The 27,908-nt window shown below is 40.4% G+C and overlaps 1 protein-coding gene across 5 annotated transcripts in view; it reads left to right on the forward strand.

Annotated features, from left to right (window-relative positions):
- MAPKAP1 (MAPK associated protein 1) overlaps positions 1-27,908 on the forward strand; it is a 230,153-nt gene that overhangs the window by 117,061 nt on the left and 85,184 nt on the right. For all 5 annotated transcript variants that reach the window (XM_060014148.1, XM_060014149.1, XM_060014151.1 and 2 more), the window contains 2 exons: positions 4,772-4,948; positions 20,127-20,236. In XM_060014148.1, the coding sequence (XP_059870131.1) occupies positions 4,772-4,948; positions 20,127-20,236 (287 nt within the window). The remainder of the gene's footprint in view (positions 1-4,771; positions 4,949-20,126; positions 20,237-27,908) is intronic.

Raw genomic sequence — 27,908 nt, forward strand, 5'->3', positions numbered from 1 at the left:
CAATAAATTTTTCTAATGAAGAAATTTAGCTTTATTTGATGATATATGAATAAGGGAAATTCAGTTAATTGTACTCATTAAAGCTTTGGAGATCTATATATCTCCCCCAAAAGGATCTCTCTTTGGCAGCAGGCTCCATTTTGCATCCACTCATTTCTTAAACTTCCAGTCCTCTTACAAGCTCCATGGTACCTAAAAGGGCCTGCTCCTTCCATGCCAACCCAACTCTAAAATTAAGCCTCTTCTTGTGGATCCAGTTGTCCTGTACTTGTTTGTTACCGTTTTGATCATTCTTCTCTCTCTGGTAGTGACTCACAAACAGGACTTTTAGGTTTCTCTGTCTCATTGCTATCCACCATGCTTCTGTTAGATAGTTAATTCTGCTTCTGTGTAATCAGAAGCTTAAAAGTGGTAGAAGAAATTTTGGCAAAATGAGAAACCTTCTTCATGCCAGGCACTGTGCAGTTAATTATGTCATTTAATCCTTATAAGACCCTTATGCAGTAGTTATGGTTATTTCTTCCATAATTCCAGAACCTAGTAGAGAAAATGAGCACACTTCCCAATCAGACAGGCCATGCTCAGAGTCTCTAGGACAAGTGATTTTCTCTGTGTAGTGGGGTGAGAGATTTCCCAGACTTCTTTGTACTGTTCCATATTTCTAAATTGTCTACAGTAAGAATGTATTAATATTACACTTATCAAAAATTTAATTAAATATTTTATAAAGAAAGGAAAATGAAAGTTATACATACATATTATGGGACATCTGGAAAGTATAGAAATTTAGAAAGAAAAAAGTGCTCATTGCTTTAATGTAAATATAATCTTTATGAACTTTTTGGTCCCTTTTCTTCTAGTCTTTTTATATGTATGTAATTGAACATTTTTATATAGTTGTAATAATTTCTTATTGTTTTCTCCATAAAAAACTGAGATGCCAGTACTCATATATTGGTGAACTGTAAGAATGCCTCTTTCATTTTCACTTTTTCCTGGGCCTTCTTCCCTTGTCTTGAACTGCTATCTCTGATACATGTGCACTGCCTTGAAAGCCCCATTTGGCTAACAGGTATCAATGTGACAAGCCAGAAAAAGAAAAAGAAAAGCTTATTACTTCTCCTCTTCTCGTTAACACACACATCATTAATACCCTCTATGTTTTTTTCATGGGTAGAGTGATTCAGTCTACACATTCATATATTCATTCATTCAACAAATATTTGTTCTAAATGCCAGCCATTTTACTCTTCAGTGAGGATGCAGAGATAGTAGAAGAATCCCTGCTCTTTAGGAGAACATAGATGCATAAATAAGAAAAAGAGCAGTGTGGTAAGTTATATGCAGAAATATCAGCCAAGTTCTGTAAGAACACAGAGGAGAATCACTTGGATTCTCCTAGAGATCCAAATGATTCTCCTAAAGAAATCAAGGAAAGCCTTTCATGAGTAAGAAAATGGAGCTCAGACAGATTTGGTTGCATAGCTGGTTCGTGGTTGTGTTGGCATTAAAACCAGATCTCACTGCAAAGCCCGTCTTCCTTCCAACAAACTGTCATGAAGAGGCACCCCGTTTTTGTTGTTTTGGAAGCTCTAGGTGTCTATATTTGGCAAAGTCCTGAGTCAGGGACCACAGCTGCCCCTTTTTTCTCTCCCCATTTCAAAATGCCACCAATTTCTGATTTGATCAAAGAGTAATGGAAGAGAAGTAAGGAAACCTGAGTTCTCTGAAAACCAGCTTTGCCACCATTTAACTAGGTGATCATGGGCACCTTATTCCTCTTTTCTAGGTATCTATTCCCCGTTTGTAAAAGTGAGGAGATTGAAATAAATCTCTCTAAGCTTCTGATTTTTTATAAATAATATGTCGTGGTTTCCTTCTCCTTTTTAGCATATGTAGCATTTCCATACGATTGTAGGTTCCCAAGGGCCTTGGGAAATCTTGATACACTATGGCTTAGGCAGAGGAGTAGATGGTAGTCAGGAGTGAGGGCTCTTGACTGCCTGGGTTTGAATCTCAGCTCTATAATTTACATGCTGTTTAATCTTGCGTGTAAGATGAACTTCATTGAGCCTTAGTTTTGTAATTTGTAAAATAGAAATAATAATAAAGGACTCACAGAGCTGATGGGAAGATGCAGTGAGCTTATGTGTCTAAACCACTGTGCCCAGTGTCTGGCACGTGGTACTCAATAAATGTAGCTAATGATACTAATGGCTGTTTTACTAGTACTAATTTGAAGTCCTGAAGCAGTTTTAGAAGTCAGAATATCACAGTAGCTTCTTTTATTAATGATTCCCCTGTAAAGGCACAAAGGAACCAATATCCATGTATAGAATATGGAAGTTTAGTCATTTTTTTTCCCCTTAGATGTTCAATTAAGGGTTGATAGGGGGTGGAGCACTGTTTACTGCTAAACTTTACTGAGGACCCAGAAACATAGAGTGGATTATTCACTCTTTTCCTTGCTGTGTTCCCAGTGCTCAGGACAAGCTATAGCACAGTGTAGGCACTTTACAAATGTTTTTTGAATGAATAAATGATATCACACTTTATATTTAAGAACTGGGGGGAATAATAGCACTTGGCACATTGAGTCTTTTGGCTTTCAGAGCTTAGGCTGTGACATTTGCTGAGTTTGTTTGGAGGAGATTTGGGGGCATCCTGTGACAATCAAAGCAGGATTCTTCTGATGCCACTGTTTGGCTTTCTGCTTTGATCAATAGACTTATTATTTGCCCTTGAAACCTCTGTGGTGCTAGGGATTCACAGACATTCCTCAGGATGATTTACACGGCAGTAAATAATCTGTGCTGTCCAGTGCTTGCTTCATCAGTGTCTGCCCTGCTCATAAAATCCCGGAGGCTCAGTGGCCCCGAGGCTGGAGCACGGTGGACATGTTCACTCCAGTTACAGATGTTTGCACATAGAACATGTTGCTCACTTTCATTGTTGCTTTGTTGCTCTAATATGCATCCACAATTTGTCTTTAAGGGTTGACCTAACTATACATGTTATTTTCCATCTGACTTTATTATAGTTACTACCATTTATTTTTTTACCTCTGTTATATGCTAGGCACTACATATATTATCTCATCAAAACTTCAAAACCCCCTCTAGGTGACTGTACCCTTTCTGTAGAATTGGAATCTGAAGGGAACGAAGCGTATTCTCTGAAATCATGTAGTCCATGAGCAATGGGGCTTAGGTTGAACTCAAGTCCCTTTGGACACAAAGCCCTTAGCTACTACACCATATTTTCCTCATCTAAAGGGCTTTCTTCTCCTTCTACAAGTGTTTTGTGTTGAAGTTGGTAACCTTTTGCAAAGATTGGTAAGTTTCCCATACCATTCAGAGATGAATTTTAAGTTTCTTAACAGCATTGCAAATACATGAAATTTATAGTGACAAACATAGACAGATTACTTTCTTGTTATCCATCCATTTAGTAAATTTACAGGTCCCATTAATTTAAATCTGTCCTTATTACCTATTTTATATAATAAATATCTCTTAGTCATGACAGACTGAGTATAGATCACCTGAAGTAGGCTCTCTCTCAATAAGCAGAGTTGCAGCTAAAGATTTGTGAATTAATTGGGAAAATTGCAAATCAGGTAGTCAGTGAAATAATTCATTGTCACATCCAATCAATAAACTTTGTAAATCAACTCATTTAATTCAAAAAATGATCTATATAGATCAAGCAACCAATTAAACAATTAGCATACACTTTGCAATTAATTAATTTAAGCATCAATCATATAATTAAAACTCCAGATTTAAGCCACAGAATTTAGAATCCTACCTCCTTGTGAACTATTAGGTTCATGCTTCTGAATGCTAGCAGATTTGCATTTTCACAATTCAACTTTGGTGCAGGGTATTTTAAAGTGTTTAAGTTGATTTCAGTTTTAAATTTTCTTTATGTTAGTTTAGTTTCCCACCCTTTTTCAGCAAATTGACTTTTTATTTCCCCCAAAGGAGAAGGAGTGTTAATTCTAAATTGGGCAAAGCTGGAATCTGGGAGTACTGACTGGACGTTCTGGGGAAGTGAGACAAGTCCAGAAGTACTTGAGAAGGCTAGGTATCTGCGTCAGGATGAATTGCATCATTTGCTTTTACTCTGTTAAGTGTCCTTGGTGTTTGGAATCAGATCCTGCCAAGTGAACCTGATATTCTTCAGAGAAAGGAGAACTGTAAAGATTGTCTTGGTTACCTTGAGTTCTTCTGATCTAGAGCATAGATATTTTCTTAATCCTGAACATAAATCAAAGACCTCTGATTCCCTCCAAATAATTTTTTCCTCCTTTATAGTTTTGTCTCTCTTTTATGATATTTATTTTATTATTATTATATTATTTACATTTATAAATATTATAGCTAATGTAGTGCTTACTTTTTCCCCCTGCTATACTCTAAGCTTTTCCCCCTGCTATACTCTAAGCTTCCTTTGAGGGCTGATACTCAATCTCATCTTTGATCAAAGGAGTTACGTTCTGGGTCTTATCTATTAACAGGTGCTCAGTAAATATTTGTTGAAAGAATAGAGCAGTATAAATGTTCTCCTTTCACATTGTTTTTCTCCCCCTTTGCGGTGCCATGTGTTTTCTCTTTATCAAATGAAGTAGGGTTTGGGAGATCTAACTGTATCACCAGGCTTTGGGGTAAAAAACAGTAGTGTCCCAGTTTGCTGTACACCATAGCTTCTGGTCTCTGCATCCCTCCCTCACCTTGGTGTTCACTTACCTTTTTGGTTTTTCTTACAGTGATAATGTCAGTGCCTACTGCCTGCATATTGCCGAGGATGATGGGGAGGTTGACACAGATTTCCCCCCACTGGATTCCAACGAGCCCATTCATAAGTTTGGCTTCAGTACTTTGGCCTTGGTTGAAAAGTATTCATCTCCTGGTCTGACATCCAAAGAGTCGCTCTTTGTTCGAATGTAAGTATTGACTCTGTTATTTATCTCAGTATCTCACCTCTACCTTCTAGTACTTTGGATTTGATTTTGGCTTTGTTCATCAAATGAATGATATTTGGTATCTGGAGAGTCAACATGTAGTGATTACTTTCAGAGAGATGTTGGGGACAACATTTGCATTGTATTCTGTGCCTCTGCACCTGGATTAAATGCAGACTGCTTTGCAGTAGCAAATTGTATTAGGTATATCTTGAATGTCATGTCTAGGAACCAGACCTCTGGAAATACTGGGGTACTTTGGGGCCTATGAAGGACAAATTTGGGGTTTCCCTCTTTCTCATTAAGGAATCCAAACTGAAAATGTGCATTGTAGCCACTTCTCTTTTGTGACTTAAAATACTTCTTTTTCTCTCCAACTTTGTTCAAGTCAAATTTGATTTCTCTTAGTTGCCTTCCATTAGACTGAGCAGAGGTTCTTAATCTTCCCTGTGCCTTTGGTAGTCAGGTAAAGCCTACAGAAGCCCTTCTCAGAAAAGTGTTTGTAAATGCAGAGAGTAAAATTCACAGGAGTACGAAAGAATTCCATTATATTTAAATAGTTATCAAATTACTAAACAAATTTGTGATATAGTAATATGTACTGGCTTTATTAATACATTAAATGACAAGATCCAGAGGCAGGTCTAACAGTAACTCCTGACGTCTCTTGTTTCAAAGTAGTGGTAAGTGTAAATGATATTTGAGAAATCTGCAACAATTGTAATGTGCTATGATGGTATCTGTGGTTTCTGTTCATGACAGAGTCACCAGTACTGCTCATATGACTGTGGTTTGTTGACTGCATTCATAATTCAAGGAGATGCTAAATATCAGTTAGAAGTTAGTTAAAATAAAAATGTAGTTTTTGTCCATTCACATCTGTAGAGCACCTGAGTCTTACACATATGTCCTGGTTGTTAGGGGAAAACCTGCAGCGTTTTCTCAGCTTAAGGTCTTCTAACAGAGGCCGTGACAGTCCCACTCCTGGCCATCTCCTGGGAGCAATAGCGATCCCTTTGGCACCCCCTGCTGTTAGTAACCAGCAAATTCACTGTCCAGAAGAGCGATTGCTTTAGAGGACTTTCCCCCATCTTTTAAAAACATATTGCCTTTGTTTCAGGTTTTTACTACAAATAGGATTATGTTACCTATGATATATGAGTATTTTGGGTGTTTCTACCCTTGACCAAAGAAAGAAATCTGTGTGCCTGGGAGTGAGCCGGGGGTGGCTCCTCAAGCTTTATTACTGTCATTTCATCCCTACCCTGAAATCATGTTTGGTGTATATAACATCACATATTTTCCTTCTTTTTACATTTCAGAGGCACTAAAACAACAACTTTAAAGAATATTAAAGTAATTTAAAAGTTTTCCAATGATTCCTCCATCCCAGTATAATTATTTTCATTTCTGTATAATCATTTCCACATGTATATATATTACAGTTTCAGTTCTAGCGTACATATTGTGTTATTTTTACTTAACATTATATTACAAGTATTTTGCTATCTGTTCTTAATTCCTACAATCTGCATTTATTATGTAATGTCTCAGACCTTAGGTAAAAACCTGCAGCTGCTTTTCTAACAAACTGTTGATCAGCAAAAATAAAGGGGCTACAGAAACCCTCATGTTTATGCTGTTCCTTTCTGGACTTCACGCAAAGACAGTTCTGTGTAAATGTACAGTTGACTCTGATTTGGAAATCTGAAAATCAGTTCATCCTTGTTATAAAAAATTTTTTACAATTGTAATTATATTGATGTTCATATTATAAAATAACTCATTTAATAAAGTAGTACTTGAAATTTTCAAAAAAGTCTAGACAGAGACAGCCCCTGTTTTCATGGAGCTTACTGTCTAGTGGGGGGAGAGTTGTCAAACAGATCATTCAACTGTGATGAGCAATACAACAGAAGAATGTTTGGGGTGATATGGATGCCTGTCAAGGGTGTTGAGATTCTTTCCTTGTTTTGGTTTTAACAAGTGATTCTATAATGATAGTCCTTATCTATATCCCTTTTATTTCTGTTGAATAACTTCCTTAGGATAATTCCCTGTGAATAGGATTATCGATCAGGGTAGAAACATCTTCAGATTCTCGCTTTGTATTGACATATATAGCCTTCTGAAGAGGTATCTATTACAGTGCTACAAATAAAATTCATAAAACCATCTTTTCGGTCTTACCATTACAAGGTGTCATTAGAAGTTTTTTCTTTTTACTTTAAAAGATGTATATAGGGACTTCCCTGGTGGCGCAGTGGTTGAGAGACCGCCTGCCGATGCAGGGGACACGGGTTCGTGGCCCGGTCCGGGAGGATCCCACATGCCGTGGAGCGGCTGGGCCGGTGAGCCATGGCCGCTGGGCCTGCGCATCCGGAGTCTGTGCTCCGCAACAGGAGGGGCCGCAGCAGTGGGAGGCCCGCGTACTGCGAAAAAAAAAAAAAAGAAAAAAAGATGTATATAATGAAATGTCAGTACTTTCTGCTTGAAATTCTATTGTTTATTAATAAATCACTAGAAGAATTGTTCTCATTAGCACATAATTTTTACTACATAAATATTAACATATGATCATAGCAGTCTTTTGATCTGAAAGTCCTTTTTCAAACAAGAGCTTTAAAATCAGTGATTTTCAGTAGAATGACGTTGGGGGTGGTTTGCGCATACCTTCCTAGGAGAAGCATCTAAGGCTACACAGTGTCTCACTGTGAACCCTACCTTCCAGAGAATGGGAAGAGAGAATGGGAAAACAACTGCTTTAAACCTGATACTTTTTTTTCCTGAATTACTCCCATCCCTGCACTCTCACTCCCAAACACACACACCACAGTCAGTCCGGTTTTTATTCTGAAGTCCAGGAGTTTATTCAACATGTCTGGAGTGTTTCTGAAAACACAAGGTCAAGCAAAACCTTTATATGTGAGCATTTAGAACAAATGTCAATACATTTTCTCTTTCTTCTTTTTCTCAGTTGTCTGATGAAATAGTACAAATTACTGACCGTTTGCCCTGTGTATGTTTTTTTTGTTCAACAACCTCCCATTCACCTTTCTGGTCTAAATTCCAAGTTAGAAAAATGTCTCCTGCAAATGCAGGACAGAGCAGACCTTTAGGAGTCTCCAGGGACATATCCAAAGTTTCAGAGAGTGAAGTGCCAGCAAAAGAAGTGAAACCATTGCTCCTTCTCTTCACTCCCTCCCTTTCCTCTTTGCATCTCTCTCCCAGTGCAGAATGGGCAGGAAGTGGCTGCATAGACACTGCACTGAACCAGGAAGAAGGAGCTAGGTTTGACAATGGAAAGTGAATTAGTATTTACTAAGGGCCAACTATGTATATGTTATTTCATTTAATCTGAAAATAGCCCAGTTTTTATTATGACCATTTTAGAGACATGAAAACTGAGGCTGGGAAGTACCGCTCTCAGGCCTGGACTTGACCCCATGCCTAACTTCAAAGTCCATTTTTTTTCCAACACCCTGCTGATGGTTGGGATGTGGGTAGGGGAATCAAGTATTGGTCTAGTCATTCAAGTGAATCCCACCGTCTTAAGGCCAAAGTTCAAGAGCATGGTGACCCCTGGAGCCAGACTTCTTGGGTACCGATTCTGACCTTGCCCTTACTAGTGTGTGTGAAATCTCAGATGAATTACTTGACTTTTCTACAGCTCAGTTAAATGAGGGTAGTAATAATACGTCTCTCATAGAGCTGTTGTGAGGATTGGATGCGTTAATATGTGCAAAGCACTTAGAACAGTGCCTAGCCTAAATAAGCATTATCTGAATAAGTGTTTGCTGCAATTGTTGTTATTATTAATAAAAATCCTCTGAGGGCAAGAACTGGATCATTAGTGCCCCACAGCACCCAGCATAGCTCCATTACTATGGTGGTAATGGAGTAAATAGAGGGATTGAGTAAAGACTGATTTGGAATAACTTTTGCTGAACACGGACAGGGGTGGACATTGGAGATCTGCAGACATCCTCTGTGGCAGACATCCTTTAAGACAGGGGTCCCCAACCCCCGGGCTGCGGACTGGTACCTGTCGGCGGCCTGTTAGGAACCAGGCTGCACAGCAGGAGGTGAGCAGCAGGTGAGTGAGTGAGCGAAGCTTCATCTGCCGCTGCCCATCGCTCACATTACTGCCTGAACCATTTGCATTACTGCCTAACCCATCCCTGCGCCTAGCACAGGGCTTCCTAGAGAAGGAATGAACGAATGAATCTTCAGGTGTCTGCGGGCTGCTCGGGGAGAAGGAGGCCCTTGGGCAAGCTTTCTGTCCCACCTTGCTTTCTGAGCCCACTTAACCTCTTCTACAGCCCTGTTTCTGCCTTTTGAATACCATGAAGCCCCAGGTTGCCTTCTGTTTTTCAGAGGCCCTCATACCGTTCAACCAGGAGTCTCCAATATACCATCTTTCCCTACTCCAAATGAGGCAGCACAGCCTTTGAACTTAGGCTAACCTGGGTTCAAGTTTCAGCTTCACTAGTGACTTGCTCCATGACTGTGGTCTCAGTTTCTTCATCTGTAAAGTGAGGATGGTAATTACTACCTCATGGATTTGTTGTGAGGAATGTTCTTAAATGTAAGGAATGTACAGACCTCTTTTAAAGGAAAATTAATTCTCCTGGAACTTCAGTGTTTGCCCAAATTTGTTTTATTATAATGTTACTTAAACACATACAAATGTAAAATTCTAGCTATAAATTCCATGTCTTTATGCAATCCAAAAAAATTACAAATTAAATGCAAATAAAACTATAACATTAATAAAATAAAAATTAACAACTTTAATGCAACAGATGATATTTTGCTGAAATTAAATCATTGATGTGGGGTTTAATGGATATTAATTGTTTTACTTGTCAACTTGAATCTTCTGATTTTCATATGAAACATCAGACTATCATATTATTTGTCCTTTTAAACAATGAATGTATTTTTAGGTACTAGTCCATTATTTTAATGGGCCAATTGATTTATAGTGCACCCCCCCCCAAATTTTAAATTTTTTTTAATTGGAAAAATAAAGAACATTTCTGCTAGGATGACCAGTTTATGCCAGTCCTACCCAGGATTTTCCCTTTTTTATTTTTTTTAGTTTTTTGGCCACGCTGTGTAGCTTGCAGGGTCTTAGTTCCCCAGCCAGGTATTAAACCCGGGCCACAGTAGTGAAAGCCCGGAATCCTAACCACTAAGCCCGGAATCCCTTCCCCACCAGGGAACTGACTTTTAAAATAGAAAGTCCTAAGTCCAAGAGCACCCCACTCAGTCCCGGGTGAACCAGGATGATGGGTCACCTTACTTTCTGCTGTTGTCAATTGGTTCTTTCCATAGATGGGCTCTCTGCCTCATTTGTCCTGTGCACAGTGTGACTTGCATACTGCAGGGGATGAATTCTTCAGAGATCAGCAAGTCTGTTCCGTAAAGAGTCTTGTGTACACTTCTCCTGTCACTTTTCCTTATTCAACAAACTGTTTTGGCATATAGCTTGCACTGATGCCGTTTGGCCTTTCTAAGTCAATTACTGATGTTAAATAACCAGCTGCTAGGATACTCAACCCCCCAAATCTCACCAGCTTATCCCACATGTTGGCAAACTTTTTCTATAAAGGACAGGATAGTTAATATTTTAGGCTTGCAGGCCATACAGTCTCTGTGGGTCAACTCCGCCATCATATTGCGAAAGTAGCCATAGAAAATACGTAAATGAATGGACATGGGCTAGATTGGTTGACCCTGGCTTTATTATATGTTTATTTCTTGTTCACATCTGTCTAATGAAGGTCAGGTGGCTCTCCTGGGTATTTCTCCTCCAAGCAGTGACTCAGGGCTCCCCCAGCTGGATGGAGAATGAGGAACATGGAAGACTGGGAATGGTCTATATCCATATCTATCTATCTATTGCTTATATAAGTCACTATATACATCTATTTATATATCTGTATAAAATTTTGCTTTTCAGTGCAAATCATATGTACATGATTTTCATTGGACTAAAAGCAAAATTTTTAAATTCTGAAACTCAAGAGAGCCTGTGAATGCATCTTTTGACCCTAGGGGGTCCATGAACCTCAGGTAGGAAATGCTGCTATGAGAAAATTAGTTCAGACCCTAGTGTGTAGGAAGTGTTATGTAGTTGCTATTTGTTATTTTTATCAGAGATTTATCAGCCTGAATAATTTACACTAAGTTGTATATGGGGTTTAACTTTTCTTCGGGTTATTTTTTATTGCACAATTAATACATGTCCATTAGATTGGGTTGGCTCAAAAGTTCGTTAGGGTTTTTCCATAAGATCTTATGGAAAACAGAATAGAAAAATTAGAAAATCTGTTTTTTCATATAAAAGAAAATTTCAAATTTCTCTTTGTTCCATCATGCAGAGATAATGACTTATTACATTGTATAATGATTTACATTTAAAAACAGGAGCTGGTTAACTTAAATGAATCCCTAATTGGAAAAGTGTTTTGTGGAAAAGACTGTGGGGCTGGATACCTTTTGATATTCTTACTGAGTTGGGGCTAGGCTGGTTTTGCCCTCCCAGGCCCTTGGGCCCCAGGAAACCCCTGGAAATAGAGTTGTCGTTAGGGGAAGGAGAATGGATTACTCTAACAAAGTGCAAATTAGGAGCCTGTTAGTGGACGTGGCCTCCTTTAGCAGATCAGCAAGCGGACTTCTAAGGTATCCATTGTTCTTGATCGGTTTTGGATAGAGCAAATGTGTGTATAAACAGGAGTCCCTAACTTGCTGACTGCTAGTAGCTACTCTGAGCCGAAGCGTTGAAGTTGTTTGGCTGTCAGCAGTGTGGGAGGGGAGAAGTAGGGGACAGAGGTATTAGGGTGGCCCCTAATACTAGTTAAGAGCTGGATCTCAGCTGGTTTTCAGCATCTGAAGAAGTGCTCCTTGCCAACAATGACCACGCCAAGGCCTTTAGACAGTAGGACAAGGGAAAATGAAAATGAGATCTTGCAGTGGACAGGAGAGGAACTTGCATTGTCCATCTCTTCCTATCCCCCAGCCTGGGCTAATTCAATCAGAATTTGTGAAACTGAGTTGACTTTAAAAATGGCAGTGACAAAAGCAGCTGGGGTGGTGTCATTGCGTTACATGTGTTGACATTCATGTTTCACACTGGGATCCTACTCTGGGGTGGGGAAGAAGGGCTTTAAAGGAAGAAAAGTCAAAAACAATAAAACGGACAGACTCTTCCTAGATCAGAAGTCAGTTAATTAAATTGCCCTCCTATATATGTGTTTTACTTAAAATGTTTAATATGTCAGGTGGATGTGGGAAAGGAGTCATTTTAACCAAGAGCTGCAGAGCAAATAGAATCCAGTTAGGATTTTGCTATTTGGGAGATGGACCACGGGGTAGACGTTGGAGGATCTTGTACCAGAAGCTGGGCTGCCTCAGTCAGTGTGGCCCAGAGAGCTCCCAGAGACTGCCGTGGCTTCTCTTGGCTCTGCATAAAGGGAAAGGTTAGCTGCTTTTTTAGGAGGCATGCCCTAGATTCGTTGCTCTTTCCTGTATGAGGGCCTTTCAAAAAAGAGTCTCAGTGGTTTTAGTATACATTCTTGATGAGATCTCCACAATACACCCTAAGTGACCAGACCGTTATGAAAAGATATCATTAGTTTGAAAACTCACATACTCTTAATGTGATATTGCCTTAATGGTCTTGAGAGGAGGTAGTGGGGGTGAGGGGAAGAAACGAGCGTTTTTGCACACTCAGTTTGGTGCCCCTAGTAGCCATTATCTCATTTATTCCTTATAAGCAACGTATCTTTATAATATATAAGCTAAGGATCAGAGACAGGTAGTTATTTACCCAAGGTCATACAGTTTGGTAAGGGGCAGAGCTAAAATAGGGCAAGTAATAAAATAAGATGCCTGTGCTCTTTGTAACCAGGCCTGACAACATGGCTATAAATTATCCTAGTTATTTATTGGTTGCTTGAGTCATAGAGGACCGACTGTGTGTTGTTTCTTTTCATTCTGTTGTATTAGCAAACATTTTCATTGTCTAGATTGTCCTCGTGTATGGAAGTGTAACATATGCAGCCTGTTTAATTTTGTATTTGTAAATGTGACTTGATTTCCTTTTTGGCAACAGCTACTGTCTAGAGAAAAGAAAAGATTTTTCTCTGTGTCTATTTAAAGTGACAGAAATATTGGAGTAAGTAATAAAGATGGAAAGCATTAATTACATACTTCTAAGAATTTAAAGGTCAGACAAGCTAAATATGTATGTTTTGCTCACTGGAATGTCTGTCTGTTGAGATTGTGCCAGGATAACTTTGTTCCTACAATAAAAGCACATATTTTAGATAGCCATCAACTTACTTTGGTATCCAAAAATTATACCAGATTGTTGCTTTGGTTGCTATATATCTTAAAAGTTTGGGACTCACATTTCTGATGTTAATGTGATTTGTTTCATGATCCACCCCCTTTGGCCATGTTTAGTTACTATGTCTCATTTTGCTTTCCTCTGTTCTCCCCTCAGCTTGTGTTGGAGTCTGTCAGCTGCTGCTATGTACCTGTCAGGCTAGTGACTTGTAATGTTTATTAATACAGCGTCAGTCTTGCTGTTGAAAAAACCGTGATGCTTCTCAGAAGGGTGCGATAGAATGAAGCTTTTGATTTCCAGATCCTGTCTGCACTGTGTGGTGAATACATTCTCAGATGTTATGCAGTTCACTGACCTGACAGTTGTGGAACCCCGCCTGGGACCCCATTTCAGCAGGACATATTTGAACAGAAACAGTTTGCAAAACTTTACACACTTAAACTCCTGCCAAGGCAAACTGTTAGCCACTTGAGTTTGTTATAAATACCCAGTGGCGGTGGTTGGAGGTAGCCCACGGTGTGTTTTATATTCTGAACTGAATGTGAGTGTCTTTGCGGTTATATAGAGTAGTAAATAATTGAGTTTGATTAGGGAGAGGGACCTCATTATCCCCCACCTGTGCCCAGCTGGAAGGGGAGGGTCGAAATGAAGCCATTAGCTGTCTCTCTTACTGGCATCTCAAAGAGCTCAAATACATCTGTGTCTTATTTTCTTTTCTGGCACAATCAGTCGAGCAAGCTAAGCAGGCATGACCGGATTTGGCAAGTCCCAAGGACTCTGGCAAAGATAGACAAGGAGAAGGCGGAGGGCAGTCATTTTGGCTTCTCACTGCCCATTAGTCTAGTGAGTTATGTTTTTGGAAAATGTCTCTTTTGAAAAAGAGTACTTTGTCCAATGTCAAATATCACATACTCACACAATACGCTTTGATCTTTAAAAAAAAAATTTTGTCAGCGCAAGGGGAAACAAAATGTGGCATTCCCACTAGTGTAAACTCTCTTTATGGATAAAGAAATACCCGAAGGACTTCCTTTAAAGCAGGCATGCTGCAGTTATTATAAGGCTTTCTCTTGCTCATATATTTTCATTTTCTACCTTGAAATGCTCAAAAATGAACATGCATGGAATTGGGACCAGAACAGGCTGGGAACCAAAGGAGTACGTCTTCATCACAGTTATGAACTGGTCAGGACTGGAGGAGGGAGTGCTACTCTTGGCAGCCTTTTCCCACTTTCACAAACTGATATTGTGGCTCAGGAAACCAGGACGTTTTCCAAGGGCTTTTAAAAAGCAGTCTTGTAGGTCATATGGTTAGTCTAAGAGCTGGGACATTTATAATCAAACTGAATTTGTTACAGTGGGAGTTGACCTTTTCCATAGATTGGGCAGTGGTTCCAATCTGGAAGATACGCTCTCTGGAAGTCTCTTCTTCCCCTTAGTCCCCCCAAACTCCCTTGGCCATAGGGAGGTTTAAAACACAGGCTTTGGTGTCTGGCTGACCTGGGTTCAAGTTCTGGTTCCTCCACTTCTTAGCTGCGTAATTCCAGGTATGTGTCTCAACCTTGCCAAACCTCAATTTCCTCCATTGTAGAATGGGACTGATGATAACACCTACCTTTTCTGAGAGGATTAAATGAACAAAGTAAGTGCTCAGTAAATGTTGACTGAAGTCATTTTCTCATCATTATATATCACTTCTTTGTATGAAGAAAAGCTGATAGTTATTATATTATCTATTGCTTATTAAACATTTATTTTATGACAGGTATTATGTTAATTATTTTAGAAGTATTTAGCCCCGACAGCAATCTTATAGTCTAAGAATTAGCCTCATTTTGTAGATGAGAAAACTAGAAGTTAGAGAGATTATATCATTTACCCAAGGAAGGCAGAGCTGGGACTCCAAAGCAGGCTCTATTCTAGAACTTGCTGTGCTCTGCTGCCTTCTGGTGTTGCCACCATTTTTTCAGTATGATACAGAGCTAAATGACAGCTATGTTTTGAGGCCTCCCCACTAAGAAGCTTCTCTGATCCCCCTCACCCCTACCGGCTGGGTTCAGTGCCCCTATGTTTTGGCAGCACTCTGAGCTTGCCTTCATCTTGGTGCTTATCATGCAGAGCTGTAATTCTTTGTTTGCTTCTTTGTCTTTCTCTCCCACTGGACTGTGCTACTTGGATTAAGGACCGTGTTGTTGATTTCTGAATCCAAAATAGGATCTTTAATAGATGAGTGACCTCAGGTAAATTCCCTAATATTTCCAGCCTCAGTTTTTGCAAAATGGATATAACTTATTAGTGCCTATTTTAGGGTAGAATGAGTTAATGCAGATTTAAAAGGCTTAACACAGCACTTGGCACATACTAAGTGCTCAGTAGGTAGTAGATGCTACTATTATTGTTGTAATTGTTGAATAATAACATCTTGTACTCTGCAGAAGCAGACACTTAATAAATCTCACTGGATTTCTCTGCATTATCACCATGATTTTTTTTTTTTTTTTGCGGTACGCGGGCCTCTCACTGTTGTGGCCTGTCCCGCTGCGGAGCACAGGCTCCGGACGCGCAGGCTCAGCGGCCATGGCTCATGGGCCCAGCTGCTCTGCAGCATGTGGGATCCTCCCAGACCGGGGCACGAACCCGTGTCCCCTGCATCGGCAGGCGGAGTCTCAACCACTGTGCCACCAGGGAAGCCCACCATGATTTTTGACTTCCACCATCCCCACCCAAAGCTGAGTTAAGCCGAGGTGGAACGTACCTACTTCTCTGGTTTACTCTCTCAAAAAGGAAAACCTTAAAACCGGAGCCCAGGGTGCCCTGCTTTGAGCTTCAGGGGGGTTTTGATGCCTGGGCCAGGGGCTGCTTACTGATAGTGTCCCAGTGCTGCCACCATGCCCAGCCAATTGCACATTTTCATGGCCCTGTGTTATCAATTATGAGCAATGAAGGTTGAGATCCATTCCCCCAAATAAGCAGTATCTCCTGGGGGTTTGGGGGAAATGGGCTGAATGGGGCCTCTTCTCTTGGGGTGATGACTTGGGACAGGGGCACACGAGAGAAGGAACATCGTAAACCCCTTTTACTGTTTGCCAGCCTTAGTTCCAGGTGCTTGGCATTCATTGTCTATTTTATCCTCCTGGCAATTCTGTAGGGACATGGCCTCCTCATTTCGTGGACACAACTGAGGTTCCCACATGTTAAGACAACATTTTGGTTAGTCATGGAGCCAGGATTTGAACCGAAAGGTATTTAACTCCCAACCCATGTGTCTTCCTCTCCAATATGTTGCCTTCCAACTTGGGTTCTGATTCCAGCTCTGCCCCTATAAATAGAATCTAAGCTTCTCAGATAAAGACCTGTGCCCCTACTTCTCTCTTTGTCCACCGCCGCCTCTAGTTCAGTGCTTAGTGCAGAAATGCTCATTGTGTTAGGTTAATGCTGGTACAAAAACTTCCCTCTGGTAACTGAGTGGCTTTGCACTGGGACAGAGCTGAATTCCTCAAGTGAGTAATCTCTTTTTAAAATACCCATACGTTTTTCAGTGTTTACGAGACTTGACAGGACCTAACTTGGAACTGACTGAAGCACTCCTGCCAGCATTCAGTCAGCTCCCTGAGGTGGCGCTTCATCCTGGACCCAGCACGGGCAACCCAAGGAGCTGCGGAAGGGCAGCTGCTTCTTCCAGTGCCCCTAGAATGCCCTGCACTGGCAGAAAAGAAGCTGTCTGTCCACGAGGGGAGCTGGGGGAGGAGCAGTTTCCTAGCTGAGAGTGGGTCTGCAGCCCACCGGTCTGTCCATCCATCTGCCTGTCTGTCCAAGGGCTGGTCATCCCCGGCGCAGGTCACAACCCAGAGACTGAAATGCAGTGCCACGAAGAAGGGAAGCAGGGCTAGCACCCTCCCCGCCTGCTGCCCCGGGTCCCCCAAGATCATCGTCTCCTCAGTCTCAGACCCAGTGCCTTACAGGATGTATTTCCGTAGACATTGTAGAAAGCCCATAAAAAATCCTGGATATGAAGAAATGAGGCATAAAACCCAGACTCTTTGGAAGTCAAGCTGAAAATTGTGGTAGCAGGTCTCCATAGCCATTTATTAAATGGGAGCACAACTTAACAGTTGCACCTACATGGATTCTGAGAACCACTTAGATCCTGTACTCTTGTGTTTTAGAAACATTAAGTGCTGTAGACTTGGGACAAGATCCAAGGTTGGCGTTCGTCTGGAGGGAGAGGAGTGAGTGGAGTGCGAGGCTGACCTGAGGAAACTTTCATTAAGTCTGGCTGAGGGCGCAGGACGTGGGTCACAACCTCTTTCTCCTTTAAATGTGCACGTTTTCACCGAAACGGAGCCCCAGAGTGAGATCCCGCACACCCGCGAAGGCACATTCCGAGTGCCGAGCATGCCCCTTCCCTTCACTGTTGTTTTCATTTTCCTCTCATGAACCTTGCTACCCTGGCTTCAGCACAGAGGCTGTAAAGGAAGATGGAGAGCCGAGTTACCTCAGAATGATCACTATCGTTAACATTCACGGGTGGTTCACTTATCATTCCTGACTGCACAGACATGGCAGCCGCTCGGAAGCGTCCGCAGGTGTAGCATGGTGATACATATTACATTGTGCCACAATGGATTTATGTATTCTGTAACAAAAGAAAAGTGTAATGAAAAAATACAGAAGGTAATCCTTTATTCCTCCACCACACAGTTTATCAGTAATGCCTGTGGATGATGAGTGCCAGGGATTTCCTCCACGTGCTTTAACCTTGTCACCCAGGTATGTTTGGGTAAAATGACAGAAAAATACAGACTAGGGATTTTCCTCTGTTCAGAAATCTTTTCAAAGGACACTTTTAATTATGGAAGTTAGTCCAAGCACAAGGCTTCCTTTTGAGCTTTTAGTCTGCCTTCGCTGAAAAGATAAATGTATTGGTTGGAAATAACACTATCAGCCAGCAGCAGATTAGGAGAGAATGTAAGCAGTTTACAAGCAGACTCAAATCTAAAATAGTTCAGGTGGAACCCGGACAGATGGAAGTTTGGGAGATCTAGCCCAATACTAGCTTGCGAGTACCCAAGAACTGGTGTTCCTTTTAGGTCCTACTCATCCATCGCCCAGCATATTGTCACAGATGGAGCGCATACTGACTTCCGAGGAGAAAGCAGGGGAAGGCAAGTCTGTACGCGAATGATTGGCATTTGTTCCAAACACACACTGGCCTAGTGCCAGAGCAAATACCCGCAAGTTTATAAATGCACAAGGCACTTTACATTTCAGAACTCTTGCCAGAGCATCACTTACTACCTCGCTCCCTAAATATAGTTTTAAAAAAAAGAGCTATTTCTTATTTTGCTTTGATCAGTAAAATAAACTTTTAAAGATTGTTCTGGGATGGGGTCCAGCTTCTGAGGTAAAGAACGGCCGGGGCTCAGGCATGATTCAGTAACAGAGTGTTCAGTAAAATTAGCTTGACAGTTCTCAGGCCTGCTGTTCGAGAGCAAAACTTGACCAAGTTAAAATGGATGATCGTGCTGGCTAGACCAGCATCGGCTTTTGCCTTTTAACAAATGGAATGTCAAGGATTAAACAGCAAGCCTTATGGAGAGGAGGGGGTGTGGAGATGTCTTTGTATTAGAGAAGCAAATTGGGTCCTTGGTTTTGAGATCAGCCCCCAGCCCCCTTGGAAAGCCAACCACCTGGTTGGGTCCAAACTAGGTTTAAGACCCCTTCCCAGCCTGTCCTACCATTGGGAAGCTTTTCCATGGCTTAGCTTGGGGCTTGGCTTTTCTTTCAGTTTTCTTGTCAGTATGAAGTTCTGCTGTGTTTTTTGGCTGTGTTCCGCTTTGAGATTCTTATGGGGAAATGGGAATGCAACCAAACTCCTTGTGGCAATTCCCATGTTCCATAGTTGGAAACTTGGGTCCCATTTGTTACATGAGCTGCTTGGAATTGGCCTGTTTTGTTTCAGTGCCCAAGCATAGTGAGTAGTATTTGTGATACCTCCTATTGCAGTTAACGGTCGTAGTGAAGTTATCCCTCACCCAGGGATGGGCTTCTTTTTTAAGGCTACTTGTTCCTTACCAGTTTTTTCTTATCTAGATGACCCCCCCCACCCCAAGTGTGATTGGCTAGAAGCTTATAAGTAGTGTTACTATTTTGTCGTAATTATTTACGCTTCAGCTAATATTTTGCTTGACCTTCTAAGACTAAGTAGATTAAAACATTACTACTGAAGTGTACACAGACTGTGTATTTTTTTTAATGCTTGTTTATTAATTTATTTATTTGCTTGCCAGTTAGGGAGAGTCTTTGTTTTCCTTATTCTAAATTGCTTTGGGCTATCATATCCACCCCCCATTTTCCCTCCAGGACTCCATGAGCTTTAATATAATGGTAGTATCTGCCTGCAGTGACATCTACTGACACAAGCCAAGTTTATTGTTTGTTAGTCCTTGCTGCAGGATTTCGCTTGGGAACCAACACTAGGAAGCCATGGTACTAGTGACCCACACAGACCAATTGGATTCAATTTAAGATAAATAGAAACATCTTCCCTAATTCTGCCCTCTCTTTCACTTGGAACCGTTCATATTAGAATGCTTTTCTCGAGCCTGCTCTCTCTCTCTCTCTCTCTCTCTCTCTCTCTCTCTCTCTCTCTCTTTCGCGTTAGAAGTTTGTTTATTTAACCCTTTTTAAAATAATTGACACTTGATTGTACACTTACTCAAACTGAAACTCAGTGAGGACTGTATTAACATCCCTTTGGTTGAATATTGGTCTTGATTTAATGTTTGTCTTTTCCTACAGAAATGCTGCTCATGGATTCTCCCTTATTCAGGTGGACAACACAAAGGTCACCATGAAAGAAATCTTGCTAAAGGCAGTGAAGCGAAGAAAAGGATCCCAGAAAATTTCAGGTGGGACAGTTAAATCATACTCTGGCAACAGAAGCTTAACCCTTAGTTAAAAGTGCTGGGTGTGGGTGTTGGTGTGGGTGTGGGTATGGGTGAGTGTTTGATGGCTGGCTGGATTGGTTCAGATGTCATTGCTGGGTTCAATAGCAAGTGTACAGCAGAAGAGTGATTTTAAGCTGCCCCTGGGCCCAAGGAAGGGATTGGGTCAGACATATGTGAGAAGAATGTGTCCATGTCACTTATGGAAGCTTCATCATTAATTTGCAATAGATTAAGGCAAAGCTACTTGAGCTAACTATTAGTTGGCGTAAAGCTGTCTGGAAAACTGATTTAACCCTAAATTTGAAGCACTGCTTTTAATTTCATGTTTTCATGTAGTTTTCCATGGGGGAAATTTCTGGTTGCTAGTGTTTGGGGTATAGAATAATAGAAAACATTTTTTCATTTTTAGCAAAATGAGGGCAACTGTAAAAAAAAATTTTTTTTAAGATAAATCACTTGACACAAGTAGCTGTTAATCGCTAATTCCTCATTACTCAGTTTATACAGAAAATAAGCTTGTGGTATTAGCTGTAATATTTAAAGGATATGAGAAAAGAAAATATTCCCAATATTGAGAAATAATTATCTTGAGAAACAGCTCAAAGATTTATCACACCGTAGACAACTTTAGTATAAATCAACCTATCTATGACATGTCAGGTATCTTAGCTTTGTAAGCAAATGAGACTTCTTAAACACCTTTGGTTTTATGTTTCGGAAAGGGAAAAAAAGCATGGCTCGGGTTGAGGAAAATAGTTCTGTGTTCCTTTTAAGGGGAGGAATATAATCTGTTCCAGATTTAATTAGCTATCTTCAGATGAAAGCTGAAGTTTTAATAAAAGTTAGAAGAGATAACACAGTGAAGGACACGGATGAGCTGTCTCAAGGCCATATTCCAAGGGAACGATAAAAGCTGTAAAAAATGGCAGAGGAGAGCAATTGAATGGAGCAATGAAAATCTGATTCTCATAAAAAAGAGAGAGAGAGAGAGATGCTGGTAGGGGCGGTTGTAGATGAGACCTGCTAGCGTCTGCAAGCAATTTGGATGCTTGCCAGGAGTCATTGTTCACCCTCGGCTGTGGCGGCTCCGTCCAGATGTGCCAACTGCACGTTTCGGCTTTTGCCAGCTGACTGCACCGTTTGATAACCAGCTCTCTGGATGCCCATCACTGGCCGCAGAGATAGAATTAAATGATGATGATCTTCCCACAAGTTGGGAGAGGAAACAATGCATATAAATCTTGATTTCATCTCAGCATGAGAAGTCTTTATCCATCATCACTCATAATGAACAAGTCGTTAGCTGGGATGAATGGTGTTCTGGTTTTTCCAAACACCTCTTTTGTTCATTTTTTGGGTGACTTTTATCCATTGCATGGGGGTCAAACCTCTTTGCATTTAAGGGATGATTGAAGAGGCATAGCCTCTACTTTCCCAGGGGAAAGTAGAAATTTAGGGTTCTAGGTGCCAATCTAATAGCATTTAAACAGTTTCAGATATTTAAAGGTGTTAAATAAGCATTCTTCTACCTTTAAGGATCCTGGTTTTTTCGTCGTTTTTGTCCCTAAATTTTTTATATAATAGTGTATTTTGTGACATATTTATTATATTCTGAGATAGCTTTATTCTGAATTGCCCAAGAGGAGGTAGGACTTTTTTAACCTTCTTAATAGGAATTCTGCTGTCGCACATTTTTTAGATCATGAAAGCTCTGTGAACTCACTGGGATACAGCTGAACCAGTGTCTTTCCCTCCGTCTCCAGCCATCCCTGTCCAATTGCCTACCTATTTATCTGTGTCCATCTCCAGCAACCATGTTTATCATACACACATTTATTTATGTTCACCTTTGTGTACACATCCCTGCCATTTCCATCAGAGTCTTTGCCATATCATTGGCAAAGAGTTAGGACTCGTTGTCTGAAAAACAGTCATCTGCATTATTTATTCCTTTTCATACTAGAGAAGTCAATTGAGATTGATGCATTTACATAAATTACTGTCCATTTTCTTGATCCAAAAAGCTTTTTAAAATAAGAAGCTCTTTCTATTGCTTTGTTAAGTCTGGTCTCATGAAATAGAGGGATTATCTCCAGTTTGGAAAAGATGTTTATTTAAGGTTAACTTGGTAAAGGCAGGGTATATTTTGTGTTTTGGAACTTTGTATTGTGGAGTGGACTTGTTTTGGAGGGTGATTAATGAAGGGGAAAATCGTCCTGTCATAGAAAGAAACACAAGTACATTTACTCAAAAAAAAAAAGAAAAAAGTCTGTTAGTGCTCACAGTTGGCTGTGAAATACTTATTACTTACCCATTATGACACATGAACTTAGTCATGAACTTGGTGTCAGGAGATGCCAGGTTAGAGACACTCATCCTGCACTTCCTAAGCCTCTACCACAGTGACCCGCTCAGTCTTTGCAAGAAGGTGCCCGCCATGCCCCAGTGTCTGGCTTAGCCCTCTCTTCAAACAGCTTTCACCTGATTGAGTGCAGAACAGCACTTGTCTCTTTGCTACTATTATTTAATTTAAGTGAGAAGGGAGAAATAGCACTTGAGATTAGATAGCATGTGCCATGTGGGGTCAAGAGTTCTCACACTGCTTGTGCCTTAGAGGTTAGTTGTATTAGACCAGGATTTCAGAACTCCTTTCATAGGCTGACAGTGAACTCTAGCTGCTTACTCAACAAACCTTTAACATCTCTCATCTTTTTTTTCCCGAATGACCATACAACTCTCTTTAATAATAATAAATTGAGAACTTAAACTATTTCATTATTAAATCAAGCTGTGGGCTTAATGACTGACCTAGTGTTTAAATACTCTGTTGCCCTTCCCCCGGCATTCCCTCACCAATTTTCATTTGTAGAAAATCAGAAGGTGATAGATATTTGAGCAAAAGAATTCTTCTTTGTTTAGGTAAATAGCTTTGTCAATGGAAACCTCTAGGGTTTTAAAATATTTTTGCTTTTTATGGATAGAATATCATTACAGATACTTGCAACTGATCTAAAATTTTGACTTGCATTATTTGTAATTATTTCATCAAGTCATAACTATTTATGAACACTGCAGGGTTTTTTCTATTAATATTCATGTACTGAACTTACAGTAATCTTTTCATAGTGTGTCCCAGTCAGTTCTCTGCTAAGGCCTTTTTTTTTTTTTTTTTTTTTTTTTTTTTGCGGTACGCAGGCCTCTCACTGTTGTGGCCTCTCCCGTTGCGGAGCACAGGCTCCGGACGTGCAGGCTCAGCGGCCATGGCTTACGGGCCCAGCTGCTCCGCGGCATGTGGGATCTTCCCGGACCGGGGCACGAACCCGTGTCCCCTGCATCGGCAGGCAGACTCTCAACCACTGCGCCACCAGGGAAGCCCAAGGCCTATTTTTTTAAGCCCATTTTTAAATGTCTCTTTTAAAAGTCTCTCTCCAGCTTTTCATTTTATTACTGACCTACTTGACATTTGGAATCTACTTGCATTGGCAGAAAGTCCCCATGATTTAAGAAAATTGTAAATGGAGAATCCAGTTTTAGAAGAATTAGCTGAAACTTCTTTACTAATTTTAACAGTTGGGTGGGTATGTTTTTAACATAATGACGAGTAGCCTGTCAGGTCCCTTGATTCAACCAGTAAAATACACTAACCTGTTGTTTAGCGAGTAAAGGCCTTAGTTTGTCAAGTTCTCCTTTTATCAAGTACATCCTCACAATCAGTGATGACCTTCTGAGCTTCTTAGTATTTTGATGTTGTTTAAAATGTTATTACACACCAACCTTTACCAGCCTCCTGAAGCATGATGTTGGGTATGACAGAGGCACTTGAGAAATGGAGGTAGACCTAAATTCAGTTGTAACACTGATGCAGAAATAGAGGTATCTCTGGGTCTACAAAAGAGAGAAGGCTTCGAAGTAGGATTTTCTAAGCAGAATAGTGATCTGTATGGCTCTATTTCAATATTTGTTGTTATTATAAAATGGAGGAGTTTTTCATTATCATCTGCTGAGAGATTGAACCAGAAGCATATCAACTTTTTCTCACCCCTGTCCATTCTTGCTTTTTGATGTGAAGGACAAATTTTTATTAGTCTGAAGATCCTTTTTGAAAAGTTCTTACAATATTAATAAGACTTACGACATTAATTCCTACTTTTCCTGTACAAAATTTCACCTAGAATTTGAAAGATAAATGTTAGCTTTGTCAAGTGAACTCCCTCTTAACATCTCTGTTTGGAGTTACAGACCACATTATTGATAGCTAATTTACTGTGTTTTCACTAGACACCTAGAATGTCACCAAGGAGATAGTCTAGTCTAGGACTTCTCAAACACTATTCCCTAAAGTACTGCTGGAGCAGAGAGGGGAGTGAACATCCAGCACAGGGTGTGTGAGGTTCTGATCTGAGGGACGGCTAATGATGACAGCATTGGATGCTCAAGTTATATCTTAAAAATTCATGTAAGGTGTAAATATTGATCTATAATGTATTTGTAGCTGTGTGTACACTCACTCATGCTCTCATGGGTCAGACCTATGCTGGGTGCAGGGAGACTGTGGTGAAGCAGATCTACAGGACCCTTGCTGAAGAGGAGCTTACATTCTAAAATGAGAGTAAACATGAGGGGCTGAGAGAGAGAAGATGAGATGCAGGGGAGCTCACTGCTTTCTATGGATGGTCAGGGAACACCTCCCAGAGAAATTGACATTGAAATTGTGACCTTCACATTTAAGCTGTGAAGAGTTGGAGAGGGGCAGTGTCTTTCAAAGCCTTGGCTGTTAAAGTCTTACTATTTTAATATAAAAAGAACATTTCAGATTACTTAGAAGTTAATTTACTTAACTTTCTCCCCCCATCACCCCCCCCCAAAAATGTAGTAAAAATGACCCTTGAATTCTTCCCTGTGCTAACTCCACACATTTTCTTATCCATTAGCAAGTCCTCTTATTTTTACCTCCAGAATATGTCCTGAATTCAGTCTTTTCCATCTCCATTGGATGGATCCAGATCACCAAGACCTCACCTGGACTGTTGAAATACACCCTGGCTGCTTTTCCTGCCTCTGCTCTTGGCCCCTGCAGTCTCTTGCCTACAAAGCAGCAGACAAAGAGGTTTTTTAAAATATAAATCGAATTATATCTGGTCCAAACCCTTGAATGACTTGCAGTTGCATTCAGAATAAAATCTAAACTTCTAACCGCTGTGAAATACACCGAGGCCCAAAGAGGGAGTAGGACATACAGAGAATATGAACACAAAGAAAAGAATTGAAAAGAAGTACAGAGTTGATGGCTGCAGTATGACAGGAATACAGACCAGGCCCAGAGCCCAGGAAGCCAGGGTGGGGATTCGGAGCCTATACCCAAAAGAGACCTGCTCGAATGAACCAGCAGCATCAGGGTCTCTGACTCACTCCCTGCAACCTCGTAAGAGAGGCCTTACTTTCACGCCAAATAGACTTAGACAGTTATATACAAATTATTACTTATTAACAATGTTTTAAGGGGATTTATGTGTCAGGGAGAAATTGGTCTTTCCCCAAGATCTATTCCAATGGGGTAAGAGCTGATTTATTGAGTGCCTTTGTGTACTTACAGATAGCATCTCATTTAATCTGCATAACACCCCTAGAAAGGAGATTTTATTGTGCCTGTTTTATAGATGAGACTTTAGAAATGTTAAAAAGTAGGGGCAAATGTGCACCTTAGAATTAAGGAACTATGATAACTATACATGTGATCATACACTTTCTTTCCTCTCTCAGCCTCCCTTTCCTCAGTTCTAGGAGAAGTTAAAGTTACCCAAGTTTCCCCAGTAAGTAAATGACATAATCTTAAATTGGAGCGCAGGCTTTTTTCACCTCAAAGCCATACTCTTTTTATTGTACCGTGTTGCTTATTAGAACCCTAATGGGAGAACAAATTTAAAATTCTGTAAACAGAAATGTTCATTGATTCTAAGATCTAAATGCATCAGGGAAGTGCAGCATTTAAAGGAACCCTGTGGTGAATCTGGATATAAAGCCAGGAATTCTTTTTGTAATTGCACAGTTTGTCTGTATTGGTGTCAGTTTTAATGTTTTATGTCTAGCTTTCTTAAAGCAACATACACCTGTCCTGAGCTGCCCTATGGAAAAGAGAAGCCCATATGTTTTAGATGCAGTAGCATTTTTAACACTCTTCTAACCTGAAATACTCTCCAAAGGCTAAAGTTAGCTAAAGAATCTTCCGGCTGTAAAACTAAACAGAGTCCTGCTTCTTGTGTAATTGTAAAGACAGAAAATCCAGTAACCTTTCTTCTGTGAAAGTAGTTTGCCAGCCAGAGACACAGACATTTGCTTTCCTTATACTGTATCCTCTTTTAAAAAATGAGGAAGGAAAGGTAAATAGGACTGTTTAAATGTTCTTTGGCAAAAAGGCAGGAATTTCTGCAGAAAACTGCTCCTCCTCATGAAAGAATAAATAGTCATGCAGATGCCACTCACACGTGGGGGTTGGATAAGAAGTAAAGACCTGATACTTGGTATCCAGTGACCCAGTAGGACAATGATACAGTAAATGAGGACTGCTAAGATGTTTACAAGTCAGAAGTGACCCAGGCTGGAATCTCCCAGTTACATATTCCTCCTGCCTCCTCGCTCTGCCTCTTTATCTTGTTGTTTCATCTCACCCGAGCCTCCCCCTGGCTGGAGTGATCTGAGGCTCCTGATGGATCTTCTTGAGTATAAAGCAGAGCATGTTAAAGATGGCATTGCAGTCAACTATTTTATCCAGAAAGCTTGGGAGTTGAGAGAATTTATTTCAAGCAAAAATCTTTTGGAATTACTTCAGAGACCCAGTTATTTTAAAAGGGTATTATGAGCTCCTGCAACTGCCACATGAGAAAACCTTGAAATGTGTCATTGGCCAGAGCTACATTTGACCGGCATTTACTCTTCCTGCTAGTTGCTAATCTTTCAGAAGTTCCTTTTCCATCACAAAATCTATTCATTCACTCCATCTGGGGCAGTCACCAGCATGGATTAGATTAAAGAAAAAGAATGAAAGGAAGAGAAAAGACATAGACTCCCAAGAGGCTCTGTGCTGGTACAGGGGGCTCACACATTTTGGAGTCAGAGGACCTTTCCTGGGGTCCACTAGGGACTAATTCTAGAACACCACTAATTTAATAATAGCTCTTCAGGAAAAAAGAAAGAAAGAATACTAAATGTATATATTGATTGTAAACTGTATCCTGCTTTTAGAAATATTTTAAAATGTATTTTAGAATAAGAAAACTGAATGTGTAGTCGTGTACTTGCCTCTGAGCCTTATTACTTGCCTGAGCTGTAACATGGGAGAGGTTGAGAAGATGAATCAAGGGCACCATACAGAAAGCTGTGTGTGCTCGAAAGCTCTGGGTTCTGAGATACCCTGTTTATTAGTTCAGCAGTCATCATCCAATGCTGCGTGCTCCGTGCCAGCCACCATACTAGAAATCAGGTGGAAAACCTGATGAGAAAACAGACTCAGAGGCACTAAAATATGGTACATGAGCTACTAAAGCAACACAGATAAGAGGCTACTTAAAACTACTGGGTGAGGCAGCGGGCTGAGAAAAGATGCTTTGGAGTAAGTAATTTCTTTGACAGCTTTTTT

This window comes from Delphinus delphis, chromosome 6 (assembly GCF_949987515.2).
Source record: "Delphinus delphis chromosome 6, mDelDel1.2, whole genome shotgun sequence".
In the NCBI taxonomy this organism is placed as follows: Eukaryota; Metazoa; Chordata; class Mammalia; order Artiodactyla; family Delphinidae; genus Delphinus; species Delphinus delphis.